Genomic DNA, 15,526 nt, shown 5'->3' with positions numbered 1-15,526 from the left:
TCCTGCCCCATAGATCTGACCCACATTTGCCACACAGCAGCTCCTGCCCCATAGATCTGCCTCACTTGCGCCCCACAGCAGCTTTCGCCAAATAGATCTGACCCACATGTGCCCACAGCAGCTACTACCTCATAGATCTGACCCCCATCAGCCCCACAGCCGCTCCTGCCTTATAGATCTTACCCAAATCTGCCCCACTGCTGCTCCTGCCCCATTGATCAGACCAACAGCAGCTCTTCCACATAGATCTGACCAACATGTTCCCCACAGCAGCTCCTGCCCCATAAATCTGACCCACATCTGCCCCACAGCAGCTCCTGCCCCATAGACCTGACCCACATGTTCCCCACAGCAGCTCCTGCCCCATAGATCTGACCCACAGCATCTCCTGCCCCATAGATCTGACCGACATCAGCCCCACAGCAGCTCCTGCCCCATAGATCTGACCCACATCAGCCCCACAGCAGCTCCTGCCCCATAGATCTGACCCACATCAGCCCCACAGCAGCTCCTGCCTCATAGATCTGACCCACGTCAGCCCCACAGCAGCTCCTGCCTTATAGATATGACCCCCATCAGCCCCACAGCAGCTTCTACCCCATAGATCTTACCCACATGTGCTCCACTGCAGCTCCAGTCCCGTAGATCTGACCCACAGCAGCCCATGCCCCATAGATCTGACCCTCATCAGCCACACAGCAGCTCCTGACCCATACATCTGACCCAAATCTGCCCCACACCATCTCCTGCCCCATAGATCTAACTCACATGTGCCCCACAGCAGCTCCTGCCCATAGATCTGACCCACAGCAGCTCCTGCCCCATAGATCTGATTCAAATCTGCCCCACAGCAGCTCCTGCTCCATAGATCTGACCCGCATGTGCCCCAGAGCAGCTCTGCCCCATTGATTTGACCCACATCAGCCCCACAGGAGATCCTGCCCCATAGATCTTACCCACATCAGCCCCACTGCAGCTCCTGCCCTATAGATCTGACCAACATCAGCCACACAGCAGCTCCTGCCCCATACATCTGACCCAAATCTGCCCCACACCATCTCCTGCCCCATAGATCTAACTCACATGTGCCCCACAGCAGCTCCTGCTTCATAGATCTGACCCACAGCAGCTCCTGCCCTATAGATCTGATTCAAATCTGTCCCACAGCTGCTCCTGCTCCATAGATCAGACCCAGATGTGCCCCAGAGCAGCTCTGCCCCATTGATTTGACCCACATCAACCCACAGGAGATCCTGCCCATAGATCTGACCCACATCAGCCCCCTGCAGCTCCTGCCCTATAGATCTGACCCACAACAGCCCCACAGCAGCTCCTGCCCCATAGATCTGACCCACATCTGCTCCACAGCATCTCCTGCCCCATAGATCTGACCCCCATCTGCCCCACAGCAGCTCCTGCCTCATACACCTGACTCACAGCATCTCCTGCCCCATAGAACTGACCCACATCAGCCACAGCAGCTCCTGCCCCATAGATCTGACCCACATCTGCCCCACAGCAGCTCCTGCACCATAGATCTGACCCACATCAGCCCCACAGCTGCTCCTGCCTTATAGATCTTACCCAAATCTGCCCCACTGCTGCTCCTGCCCCATTGATCAGACCAACAGCAGGTCTTCCCCATAGATCTGACCCACAGCATCTCCTGCCCTATAGATCTGATTCAAATCTGCCCCACAGCAGCTCCTGCTCCATAGATCTGACCCGCATGTACCCAAGAGCAGCTCTGCCCCATTGATTTGACCCACATCAGCCCCACAGTAGCTCCTGCCCCATAGATCTGATCCCCATCAGCCCCACTGCAGCTCCTGCCCCATAGATCTAACCCATATCAGCCCCACAGCAGCTCCTGCCCCATAGATCTGACACACATCATATGTAAAGCAGCTGCTGCCCAATAGATATGACCCACAGCAGCTTCAGCCCCATTGATCTGACCCACAGCAGCCCCACAGCAGCTCCTGCCCCATAGATCTGACCTACATCATCTCCACTGCAGCTCCTGACCCATAGATCTGACCACATCTACCCCACTGCTGCTCCTGCCCCATAGATCTGACCCAAATCTGCCCCACACCATCTCCTGCCCCATAGATCTAACTCACATGTGCCCCACAGCAGCTCATGCCCATAGATCTGACCCACAGCAGCTCCTGCCCTATAGATCTGATTCAAATCTGCCCCACAGCAGCTCCTGCTCCATAGATCTGACCCGCATGTACCCAAGAGCAGCTCTGCCCCATTGATTTGACCCACATCAGCCCCACAGTAGCTCCTGCCCCATAGATCTGATCCCCATCAGCCCCACTGCAGCTCCTGCCCCATAGATCTAACCCATATCAGCCCCACAGCAGCTCCTGCCCCATAGATCTGACACACATCATATGTAAAGCAGCTGCTGCCCAATAGATATGACCCACAGCAGCTTCAGCCCCATTGATCTGACCCACAGCAGCCCCACAGCAGCTCCTGCCCCATAGATCTGACCTACATCATCTCCACTGCAGCTCCTGACCCATAGATCTGACCACATCTACCCCACTGCTGCTCCTGCCCCATAGATCTGACCCAAATCTGCCCCACAGCAGATCCTGCCAAATAGATCTTAACCACAGCAGCTCCTGCCCCATAGATCTTACCCACTTCTGCCCCACAGCAGCTCCTGCCCCATAGCTCTGACCCACATCTGCACCACAGCAGCTCCTCCCCATAGATCTAACACCCATCAGCCTCACAGCAGCTCCTGCCCCATAGATATGCCCTACATCTGCCCCACAGCAGCTCCTGCACCATAGATCTGACCCACATCTGCAACACAGCAGCTCCTGCTCCATACATCTGACCAACATCAGGCCCACATCTGTTCCTGCCCCATAGATCTGACCCACAGCAGCTCCTGCCCCATAGATCTGACCCACATTTGCCACACAGCAGCTCCTGCCCCATAGATCTGCCTCACTTGCGCCCCACAGCAGCTTTCGCCAAATAGATCTGACCCACATGTGCCCACAGCAGCTACTACCTCATAGATCTGACCCACATCAGCCCCACAGCCGCTCCTGCCTTATAGATCTTACCCAAATCTGCCCCACTGCTGCTCCTGCCCCATTGATCAGACCAACAGCAGCTCTTCCACATAGATCTGACCAACATGTTCCCCACAGCAGCTCCTGCCCCATAAATCTGACCCACATCTGCCCCACAGCAGCTCCTGCCCCATAGACCTGACCCACATGTTCCCCACAGCAGCTCCTGCCCCATAGATCTGACCCACAGCATCTCCTGCCCCATAGATCTGACCGACATCAGCCCCACAGCAGCTCCTGCCCCATAGATCTGACCCACATCAGCCCCACAGCAGCTCCTGCCCCATAGATCTGACCCACATCAGCCCCACAGCAGCTCCTGCCTCATAGATCTGACCCACGTCAGCCCCACAGCAGCTCCTGCCTTATAGATATGACCCCCATCAGCCCCACAGCAGCTTCTACCCCATAGATCTTACCCACATGTGCTCCACTGCAGCTCCAGTCCCGTAGATCTGACCCACAGCAGCCCATGCCCCATAGATCTGACCCTCATCAGCCACACAGCAGCTCCTGACCCATACATCTGACCCAAATCTGCCCCACACCATCTCCTGCCCCATAGATCTAACTCACATGTGCCCCACAGCAGCTCCTGCCCATAGATCTGACCCACAGCAGCTCCTGCCCCATAGATCTGATTCAAATCTGCCCCACAGCAGCTCCTGCTCCATAGATCTGACCCACATGTGCCCCAGAGCAGCTCTGCCCCATTGATTTGACCCACATCAGCCCCACAGGAGATCCTGCCCCATAGATCTTACCCACATCAGCCCCACTGCAGCTCCTGCCCTATAGATCTGATTCAAATCTGTCCCACAGCTGCTCCTGCTCCATAGATCAGACCCAGATGTGCCCCAGAGCAGCTCTGCCCCATTGATTTGACCCACATCAACCCACAGGAGATCCTGCCCATAGATCTGACCCACATCAGCCCCCTGCAGCTCCTGCCCTATAGATCTGACCCACAACAGCCCCACAGCAGCTCCTGCCCCATAGATCTGACCCACATCTGCTCCACAGCATCTCCTGCCCCATAGATCTGACCCCCATCTGCCCCACAGCAGCTCCTGCCTCATACACCTGACTCACAGCATCTCCTGCCCCATAGAACTGACCCACATCAGCCACAGCAGCTCCTGCCCCATAGATCTGACCCACATCTGCCCCACAGCAGCTCCTGCACCATAGATCTGACCCACATCAGCCCCACAGCTGCTCCTGCCTTATAGATCTTACCCAAATCTGCCCCACTGCTGCTCCTGCCCCATTGATCAGACCAACAGCAGGTCTTCCCCATAGATCTGACCCACATCAGCCCCACAGCAGCTCCTGCCCCATAGATCTGACCCACATCAGACGCACAGGTGCTCCTGCCCCATAGATCTGACCCACATCAGACCCACAGCAGCTGCTGACCCATAGATCTGACCCACATCTGCCCCACAGCAGCTCCTGCCCCATAGACCTGACCCACATGTTCCGCACAGCAGCTCCTGCCCCATAGATCTGACCCACAGCATCTCCTGCCCCATAGATCTGACCCACATCATCCCCACAGCAGCTCCTGCCCCATAGATCTGACCTACATCATCCCCTCTGCAGCTCCTGCCCCTTAGGTCTGACCTACATGTGCCCCACAGCAGCTCCTGCCATATAGATCTGACTGTTGCAGAAAGGAACCAGGTCGAGACTCGAACTCGTGGGTACTCCAGGGTTGATTTTATTAACAAGCTCAGTGCTCAGGTGAAACATGCATACAGAGCTTGGGTCACTCCTAGTGAATGACCCTTAAGCTTTACAAACGTCCTATATTTATATGATTAGGTAAACATTACATCATTTATGTTATTCATTTCTCGTGATTAATCAATACATCTTCAGTCCTTCTTTCTCGTGTTTCATCCTAGGCCCAGGCTTCATGCTTCACGTGTTACTCTTCTTTTGAACTTGTCCAAAAACTCATTATCTTCTTTCATCCGAGCCATCCGGGCTAGACCAGTCCATTCCATCTGTCTTATGGTTAAACTATACATTTTAACTGATTAACTACTAAATAGCAATGTCAGCATTATTATTGTCTACCTCTGCTGTTTCATAACTTCACAATACTCTAACACCCCTACATGGGTCATGGTTCAGGGCTATACAGGGGATACATGAGTAGCATATTGGTTGAGAAATTTACCATTTTCCCTAACAGTCCCCCCTTTTCTAATTGCTACTTTCCCAAGTATTCTACTGATATCCACCAAAAACTATCTTAGGTGGCGGTGGTGCCTTTACAGTTAAAGCAGACCCCATTCGCATACAGCATTGTATTAGTACATAAACAATAACAATCAGAACAATCACAACAATTATAATCAAGATAATTTTCTTAGCAATAGCAGAAAGATTTGGCAACCAGGATGTCAGCCAATGCCATGTTTCAGAAAAACCCCATCGAGTATCATCCTGTATTTCTTGCATCGTCTTACTTACTTCCCATATTTTCCCAACATCAGTTAATAATTCTCCAGTTTGATCAACATACATACAGCAACTAGCATTCAATACAGTACACACTCCCCCTTGCGAAGCTAAAAGCATATCTAGTGCCACTCTATTTTGCAAAACTACTTTAGATAAGTTTGTAAGCTCGCCTTGTATAGTTAATAAGCCATAAGCCGTTGCATTAGCTAACTTTTCCACCTCCCCTGACACATTCAGTATTGCTTTTTCCAGTTCGCTAACACCTAAACCAGGTATAAACCAACGCACAAATGCATGGAATCCTGTTGGTCGTTCAATTAAAGGATTTAAAATAGTTCTTTTAGTACGTCCATAGAAAGACCTATGCCATAACGTTCCATTTATTTCTCTGGGAATGATTTCCATATCGGGTACAACTAGGCCTAAAGTGCATCTTCCTCGCCACTTTTTGGGTAAAATTTTGTACGCATGTTCTCCACACAGCCAATAGGCTCCTGGGAGACTCAAAATTAATTGATTTCTGTTTTTAATAGCAGTGAGATTATCACATCGTAAAGTCCAATTTCCCAAATAGGTTCCAGTAGAATCACGATTTTCAACACAATGAATATAAGTATTGTTCTCCAATCGTGTATGAGCCAATGATAAAGTATGATTGGTAAAATTACTTCTTAATATTGTTGTATTCCAAATATGACCAATAGTAGTATTAACATGAATAGGGATACCAATCAAATTTACTCCATGTGCTACTGATCTAGGTAAGGCTGAACAAATCCAACAATCACTGACATTTAGATTCTGGGCAAACGATTGCATTATTGATACATGAGAATTATCTGTCCAATAACGATAGTGGCCTAATTCATAAGAGACATGTGGCTGTAAAGACCTTCGGTGTCTCATCTGCTGAGTATGGCTACTTGTGTCATGCCAGGACATAGGTCCCCATTTTACCTCTTGCCAATGTGTATGAACTAATTTAAACCCGTCCCGAGGGTACGCAATGGAGAATTTATGACAGCACGAATTGTTGAAGCCGGGGAGCATACCCACACACCAGATTCCAGTACCACTGCTTGGTTCTCTAAAATTAATATTATGGTTAACCCATACCGCTCGGAGCCGAGGAGGAGGTACTCTGGGGTATGAAGGATAAGAAAATCGTGCTCTAATGCAAAAACTAAAATTAGCTCGAGTACTACCGGGGATATACCATCGAAATGTGCCAAAAGGGGTTCGGACATTGTTGAGTTGTAATAAGTCAGTATTTCTTTCTCCTTCTATGATGAATTCACGCTGAGTCGTAGAAACCTCTTTCGTTTTCAAAGTTACCTGATGTCCAGTCAAAATGTCACGAAAGGAGAATTCATACTGGTACCGATGTCCTGAGGCTATGCAGACGAGGAAGAAAAGGATGCAGAGACCTTTTTCACATGAGTATGATGGATCCATGCCTCTTTACCCTTGACCTTGATAGCATAAAGAGAAGTTAACAACACACAATAGGGCCCTTTCCATTTGGGCTCCATTTTATGTTTCCGTTTAAACACTTTCACTATTACCATCTCCTGGAATAATATCATGTACTTTAACATCTCTTGGTAATCCTTGATAACAATAAGCATATTGCTGAATTCGCTTAAAAGAATCTTGTAAATACAACAAATATTGAGTAATATTCTCTTCCCCTTCCAAAAGTGCAGTTTTTGCTGAGACATATGTTCCTGGTACTGCCACTACTCTCCCAAATAAAACCTCAGCTGGACTAATTTTTAAAGGCTCCCTAGGGGATGTTCTCAAATCCCATAAGACTAAAGGTAATGCATCTGGCCATTTGAGTCCTGTTTGTGACATTACTTTGCCTAATCTATCTTTAATAGTCCTATTCATTCTCTCTACCTTTCCGGACGACTGTGGATGATACGGTGTATGTGCCGCCATAGTAATTCCCAGTGTCTTTGACAATTTGGCCATCATTGAGGAAACAAAATGTGTTCCCCTGTCTGAGTCTATTTCTTCTGGGACTCCGTACCTTGGAATTAAGTCTCGTAACAGAATTTTAATCACAGTTTTTGTATCATTCTTTCATGTAGGAAATGCTTCCACCCAGCCAGACAAATGATCCACAATAACTAACATATATTTAAATCCCAATACTGGTGGCATTTCAGCAAAGTCAATTTGAAGTTTCTGAAAAGGATATTCAGCTGGAGGTCTCTTCCCTTCTTCCATCCTGGGTCTGGTTATCCCATACTTTTGACATATTTCACATCCTGCAGCAATTCGTCTAGCTGCCGCATATACTCCCGGTGCTATCCACAAACGATCAATCTGATTTGCAATATTTCCTGGACCACCATGGCTTCTATCATGATACCACCTTACCAAAGTTAGCAAATATTTATGCGGTAACATAGGTTTATTACCAATCATCCAAATCCCATCCTTTTGAACAGCTCCCATACGCATCCACACCTCCAGTTCCTCTTTATTCATTTCTGTATAAAGTGTCTTAGGGTCCGATAGCAGTGGTATAGTTTGTACAGTCATAATAGGAACACTATAATTAGGGTGCACAGCAGCTGCTCTAGCTGCCGCATCTGCAAGTTGGTTTCCTTTTGCTAACGCATGTTTTTTAGAGCTGTGTGCAGGTATGTAAACTATAGCAATCTCTCGTGGTTCTTGTATAGCCAGTAATAGGTCATTTATTAGCTCACCGTGAGCTATTCTTCTCCCTGCAGAGGTCAGAAAGCCTCGCTCTCTCCAGAGCATGCCGATAGCATGGCAAATTCCAAAAGCATACTTTGAGTCCGTGTATATATTTACCTTCTTGCCGCGTGCTAATCGTGCCGCTCTACAGAGCGCAATAAGTTCTGCTCCTTGTGCTCCCAACCCGCTTGGGAGAGATTCTGCTAGAAGAACAGTCGTCTCAGTTGTCACAGCAAATCCGGTGTATCGCTTTCCTGCAATGTAATAACTAGAACTGTCAGTAAACAAGTTTAACTCAGGCTCTGTTAATGGCTCATCCTTTAAGTCTTCCCTCGGTCGTGAGACTGAGTGAATCACCTGCACACAATCGTGTTTATTTTGTTCTCCAGTTGAATCAGGGAGTAAGGTGGCTGGATTCAAAGGTTTTGATCGCTCTAAGGTGATATTATCAGCTAGGAGCAAAATGACTTCGTAGCAGTGAGCGCGCTGTGGAGAAAGGGATTTTTCTGCATACCTTTTAAGCAAGATTTCTATTTCATGCGGAACCTTTACAACCAGGGGATGTCCCAAGACAATGGTCCGGACTTTCTCGGTGAGTTCTGCCGCTGCAGCCACAGCCCGAATGCAATAGGGAGTTCCCCTCACAACAGGATCTAATGACTGTGAGTAATAGGCGACAGGCCGCTCGTAAGGTCCAAATTTTTGAACTAAAACTCCTTTTGCAATTCCTCTTGATTCGGTAACATATAAGGTAAACGGCTTACCATAGTCGGGCAGTCCCAAAGCCGGTGCGGATACCAGCGCCTGTTTAATAGCCTGGAAAGCTTGCTGCATTTCATCAGTCCATGGTATCGGTTCGATGGCCTGGTCCTTAGTAGCTTCTTGTAGAGGTTTAACAATTTCACTATACCCTATAATCCATGGTCGGCAAAATCCAGCCTGTCCTAAAAATGCCCTCATCTGTTTCTTTGTGATTGGCCTAGGTACTGCTTGTATAGCATTAATTCGTTCTGGATCAATTTTCCTTACCCCTGAAGCTAATACATACCCTAAATACTTTACCTCAGGCTTACAAAACTGCAATTTGGAAAGGGAGACTTTATGTCCTTTTTCATACAATTTATTACATAAATACTTTGTGTCTTCTATGCAAGCTTCTTTTGTTGCACTAGCAATAAGTAAATCATCAACATATTGAACCAACACAGATTTTTGAGATAAATAACATCCTTTAAATCATTTTTCAAAATCTGTGAGAACAAAGTTGGTGAACTCATAAACCCCTGAGGTAATCGAGTCCATGTTAACTGTTTCCCTTCCCATGTGAAAGCAAAGATCTCTTGGCTTTCCTCAGCAATAGGTATACTAAAGAAAGCTCCCGTCAGATCCATTACAGTATACCACCTGGACCATTCTGGTATTTCAGTTAATATTAGTGAAGGGTCAGGAACTACAGGGTGCAGGGCTTCAACATGTTCATTAATTGCTCTTAAATCTTGTACAAAACGATATTCAGGGTTCCCGTCCTCATCCTTTCTATTTTTAGAAACAGGCAGAATAGGAGTATTATATGGACTAATAATGGGTCTCAATATCCCTTCATCAATAAAATACTGAATTTGTTTCTTTAAACTAGGTAATGCTTCTGTCGCAATCGGGTACTGTTTAATTGAGGGGGGTGGACCAGCTTTTGTCTTGATTACCACTGGTTTTGCAGATTTCAAAAATCCTATATCCTTACTACTATGACTCCACAAACCTGAGGTTATGTCTATTAAGTCATCTGGAATTTCAATTTTCTGTTTCTGTTCCCTTTCTACAGCTAGTACATTCCCCAAAAAGTAAAGTTTCATCCCTTTTGAATCTAATTTAGTGCCTAGTTCTCGGAGGACATCTCTTCCTAATAGGGATATTGGAGAAGTGGGTGAAATAACAAACTGTGCCCATGTCATCCGTCCTGACAAGGTTACAGGCAGTGGTTTACTCAAGTATTTCTCTTCTACCCCTAAAACTCCCTTGATAGTAACAGTTTCCAGTGATTTTTCAGGCAAATCAAAATTTAACAAACTTAAAGTTGCTCCTGTATCCACTAAGAATGTAACTTCTAGCCCATCTACTTCTGCGATTACATGACCTTCTGGACTCAGAGTAACAGCCATCCTCCTGTTATTGCGAGTGAGTTCGTCGCAAGCCTCCCACTCCTGAATCTATATGAGGCCCAGATGCGTCTGTCACCGGATAACCCTGGGGGGTTAGAAAAGGTCGAGGTCTGAGGGGGCATTCTCGCTGCATATGTCCAAAATCTCCACACCAATAACATACAATTTCTCCACCAATCTGGGGTGGAAATCCTCGTCTCCTTCCCCGATTTCCTCTACCTCTGCCTCTAGCATTTTGCCACCTATTCTGTTGAGCCGACTGAGCAATCGCAGCTGCCAAAAAGGCCATATCTTCTCGTTTTTCCTGCCTCTCACGTTTCCTCTCGGTCTGTCTCTCTCGTTCCTGTCGCTTCCGCTCCTCATCCTTCTCTTTTTGCATTTTCTCCTGTCTCTCCTGATCTCGCCCATTGTATACAAACGTAGCAACAGATAATATTTTTTGCAACCCCTCTGCCTGCCATCCCGGCATATGTTTCTTAAAATACTTATTAATATCGGGTGCAGCCTGATTTACAAACACACTAATCGCAAGCGGCTCTTGAAAAGTCTGCTCCGTCATACCCCCATACTTAAGTAAAACAGAACGGAGTCTATGCCAATAATCACTGGGATGTTCATCCAACCGTTGCTGACATTCCTGTACTTTGGACCAGTTAGTAACCCGCTCGACACACTGGCTTACAGCCTCTAGCAAACCCTGTGTAGCCGTTCTCCAAGCCTGAAGCTCATCCTGTCTAACAATATTCCATTTCGGATCAGCTATGGGCCATACAGGTCTTCCTGGATTAGTATTTGATAACTCTCTATCCTTAGCCATGATCTTCTCTCTCTCTTCTACAGTAAATAATTCCTGTAACAGAGTCTGTATGTCCTCCCAATTAGGTTTATAATCTCTGAAAATACTAGACAACATCTTAGCACATTTTTCTGCATCTTCTCGTAAACGCGGCATTTTCTCTTGCCATAGCATCAAATCTCCCGGTTTCCAAGGCTGATGTACTGCTGCTGCTAATAGAGGTGGTACATCAGGGCTGGTATCAGGACCAACCCTCGGATTAGAATGAAATTCAATAGTCATCGGATACTGCCCCACTTCTTTATTATTTTCATCTTTTTCCCGATCAGAATTATACCCACCCTGATGTAATTCATCAAAATATGCTAATAATTCAGTTTTACTAGTAGCCTTCCCCAACTTAATTTGATTTCTTTTATCAGCCCAATTTATCCACACATATAAATAATCCATTTGATAAGGATTTCTATCTTGGAGTATTCGCCGCATGGTAGCAAGACGTTTATCATCAAACGTCCCCTCAGGTGGCCATACTTCGTCGGGACCAGCCCCACGAACCCGGGTTAAGAATGGCCAGTCATCCTGACACAGAGTGATCACTCGCTTCTTTTTTAACCCCACAACTCCTTCAGTCTTACTCCAGTTACACAAAATTTCCTCTAAGGGTGAACCCTTAGTTATAGACGGCGATCCCCCCATAACTATTCTCCAAATAGAAATCCAAGGTCTAGTGAGAATTGCAGCCACTCTGTAATGAGGAAAATAAACCTCAGAAAAATAGAACCCCAAACCCCCCAAAAATAATAGGCCTCGGGGACTCGAACCCCAAAAATAGGACTCGAACCCTTATAAGAGTGGATGCACTTCCCCCTGGATATAATAAAAAATTTAGGCACTTACCCCAATCAACGCCTAGAGTCCCATCTGGGGTGCCAAACTGTTGCAGAAAGGAACCAGGTCGAGACTCGAACTCATGGGTACTCCAGGGTTGATTTTATTAACAAGCTCAGTGCTCAGGTGAAACATGCATACAGAGCTTGGGTCACTCCTAGTGAATGACCCTTAAGCTTTACAAAAGTCCTATATTTATATGATTAGGTAAACATTACATCATTTATGTTATTCATTTCTCGTGATTAATCAATACATCTTCAGTCCTTCTTTCTCGTGTTTCATCCTAGGCCCAGGCTTCATGCTTCACGTGTTACTCTTCTTTTGAACTTGTCCAAAAACTCATTATCTTCTTTCATCCGAGCCATCCGGGCTAGACCAGTCCATTCCATCTGTCTTATGGTTAAACTATACATTTTAACTGAGTAACTACTAAATAGCAATGTCAGCACTATTATTGTCTACATCTGCTGTTTCATAACTTCACAATACTCTAACACCCCTACATGGGTCATGGTTCAGGGCTATACAGGGGATACATGAGTAGCATATTGGTTGAGAAATTTACCATTTTCCCTAACACTGACCCACATATGCCCCACAGCAGCTCCTGCCCCATAGATCTGACCCACAGCAGCCCCACAGCAGCTCCTGCCCCATAGATCTGACCCAAGTCAGCCCCACAGCAGCTCCTGCCTTATAGATATGACCCACGTCAGCCCCACAGCAGCTTCTACCCCATAGATCTGACCCACATGTGCTCCACTGCAGCTCCAATCCCGTAGATCAGACCCACAGCAGCCGATGCCCCATAGATCTGACCAACATCAGCCACACAGCAGCTCCTGACCCATACATCTGACCCAAATCTGCCCCACACCATCTCCTACCCCATAGATCTAACTCACATGTGCCCCAGAGCAGCTCCTGCCCATAGATCTGACCCACAGCAGCTCCTGCCCTATAGATCTGATTCAAATTTGCCCCACAGCAGCTCCTGCTCCATAGATCTGACCCACATGTACCCCAGAGCAGCTCTGCCCCATTGATTTGACCCACATAAGCCCCACAGGAGATCCTGCCCCATAGATCTGACCCACATCAGACCCACTGCAGCTCCTGCCCCATAGATCTTACCCTCATCAGACCCATAGCATCTCCTGCTCCATAGATCTTAACCGTATCAGCCCCAGAGCTGCTCCTGCCCCATAGATCTGACCCACATCTGCCCCACAGCAGCTCCTGCCCCATAGATCTGACCCACATCTGACCCACAGCAGCTGCTGACCCATAGATCTGACCCAAATCAGCCCCGCAGCAGCTCCTGGCCCATAGATCTGACCCACATGTGCCCCACAGCAGCTCCAAACTCATAGATCTGACCCACATCAGTCCAACAGCAGATTTTGCACCATAGATATGTCCCTCATCTGCCCCACAGCAACTCCTGCCCCATAGATCTGACCTACATCATCCCCTCTGCAGCTCCTGCCCCATAGGTCTGACCCACATGTGCCCCACAGCAGCTCCTGCCATATAGATCTGACCCACATATGCCCCACAGCAGCTCCTGCCCCATAGATCTGACCCACATCAGCCAAACAGCAGCTCCTGACTCATAAATCTGACCCACAGCAGCCCCACAGCAGCTCCTGCCCCATAGATCTGACCCAAATCTGACCCACAGCAGCTCCTGCCCCATAGATCTGACCCACATTTTCCCCAAAGCAGCACCTAACCCATAGATCTGACCCACATGTGCCCCACAGCTTCTCCTGCCCCATAGATCTGAACCACAGCAGTTCCTAACCCATAGATCAGGCCCAAATCTTCCCTACATCAGCTCCTGCCCATAGATCTGACCCACATCAGCCGCACAGCAGCTCCTACCCCATAGATCTCACCCACATCAGCCCCACAGCTGCTCCATGGCACGGTTTCCCCGGCTCGGTGCAGCTCGCGAGCTTTGCGGCGCCGGCTATGCGTTTTTGCCTGCGGAGACGCCACGGGAGCGACATTTGGCTGATTCCGAGGAACGTCCGAGCCGAGCGGTGCCCGCCGGGAGCGGTTGGACCGTGCCGGCACACTTGAGCGGGGTCCGTTCGAGCCGGAAATCCGGACTGCGGGTAGGCCGTGTAGCGAGGGATGGCGAAAGAGCGGCGGGAAGCCGCAACCGAAAAACTCCACAGCCCGGCGCTCAACCGCGCTCGCCTGCGCCCGCTCGTTGCCGCCTCTGGAGACGAGCACGCGCTCGCTCCTGCAGACGAAAACGGAAGGCGTAAGAAAAAACTGCTTCGGAAAAGAACGGCGCCGTCTACCGGCAGCGGCGCCGAGGGTAAGCGGCGTTCTACGTCGACGTAACGGTAGGTAAGAAACTACAACGCCCCCCCAGCAAGCTCCGGAGCTTTAGCGCCCCCCATCTCACAGGGCGGCAAAGCCTAGCCGAAAGCGGGTAGACCTGGCAGCTACACGCAAGCCGCACGGGCAGCGACCCCTAGCCGCCGCCGCCGAGCACCACGGCCCGCTCGGAGCCGGGTAGACCGTGCCGACCTAGTCGAGCCGCATAGGCAGCGACCCCTAGCCGCCGACGCCGAGCACCACGGCCCGCTCGGAGCCGGGTAGACCGTGCCGACCTAGTCGAGCCGCATAGGCAGCGACCCCTACCCGCCGCCGCCGAGCACCACGGCCCGCTCGGAGCCGGGTAGACCGTGCCGACCTAGACGAGCCGCATAGGCAGCGACCCCTAGCGGCCGCCGCCGAGCACCACGGCCCGCTCGGAGCCGGGTAGACCGTGCCGACCTAGACGAGCCGCATAGGCAGCGACCCCTACCCGCCGCCACCGAGCACCACGGCCCGCTCGGAGCCGGGTAGACCGTGCCGACCTAGTCGAGACGCTTAGGCAGCGACCTCTAGCAGCCGCCGCCGAGCACCACGGCCCGCTCGGAGCCGGGTAGACCGTGCCGACCTAGTCGAGCCGCATAGGCTGCGACCCCTAGCCGCCGACGCCGTGCCCCCCCCCTTACACCCCCACACCCCCCCCGGAGACGCTCGGAGCCGGGTACACAGTGGCTCCCCCCACGGGAGGTCCTGCGTGGGGCGGTCCCGCAAGCCCGTCTCCGTGCTAAGTCATCCATCCGCCGCCGCCACCTCGCCCTCCTCCCGGGGCCCGGGGTTTCCCTTTGTAACCCGGCGCCCGGCGGCAGCTGCGCCCGGGAGGAAACGCGCGGCTCAGACCGCCCCGCCCGCGCGGGACCGAAGCCGCCCGCCGGAGCCACGCGCCGCTTGCACGCCCCTGCGGCGGCGAGGCGATTGAACGGACGGTCCCGGACCCGGAGGCGGACCGGACCGGCGGCAGACCGACGTAGCGGGGGAGAGCTCGGGGGGAG

General features: G+C 50.0%; 2 protein-coding genes across 2 annotated transcripts; both read right to left on the bottom strand.

Annotated features, from left to right (window-relative positions):
* Nucleotides 1–4,807: 4,807 nt before the first annotated feature.
* LOC146757365 (uncharacterized) lies at nucleotides 4,808–7,088 on the bottom strand. The gene has a single exon (XM_085521810.1). It carries the CDS (start codon nucleotides 7,035–7,037, stop codon nucleotides 5,346–5,348), a length of 1,692 nt encoding a protein of 563 aa, XP_085377936.1. The 5' UTR covers nucleotides 7,038–7,088; the 3' UTR covers nucleotides 4,808–5,345.
* A 3,318-nt stretch (nucleotides 7,089–10,406) lies between these two features.
* LOC146757364 (uncharacterized) lies at nucleotides 10,407–11,948 on the bottom strand. Its single transcript, XM_085521809.1, has one exon. The coding sequence runs from the start codon at nucleotides 11,946–11,948 to the stop codon at nucleotides 10,461–10,463; it is 1,488 nt and encodes a 495-aa protein (XP_085377935.1). The 3' UTR covers nucleotides 10,407–10,460.
* Between the last annotated feature and the right edge of the window lie 3,578 nt (nucleotides 11,949–15,526).

Source organism: Coturnix japonica, chromosome 22, assembly GCF_054131305.1.
Source record: "Coturnix japonica strain WE chromosome 22, WE-NBRP24, whole genome shotgun sequence".
Taxonomy (NCBI): Eukaryota; Metazoa; Chordata; class Aves; order Galliformes; family Phasianidae; genus Coturnix; species Coturnix japonica.
Note: the sequence above shows the minus strand (reverse complement) of the source record. Positions and strands in the feature narration are given on the sequence as shown.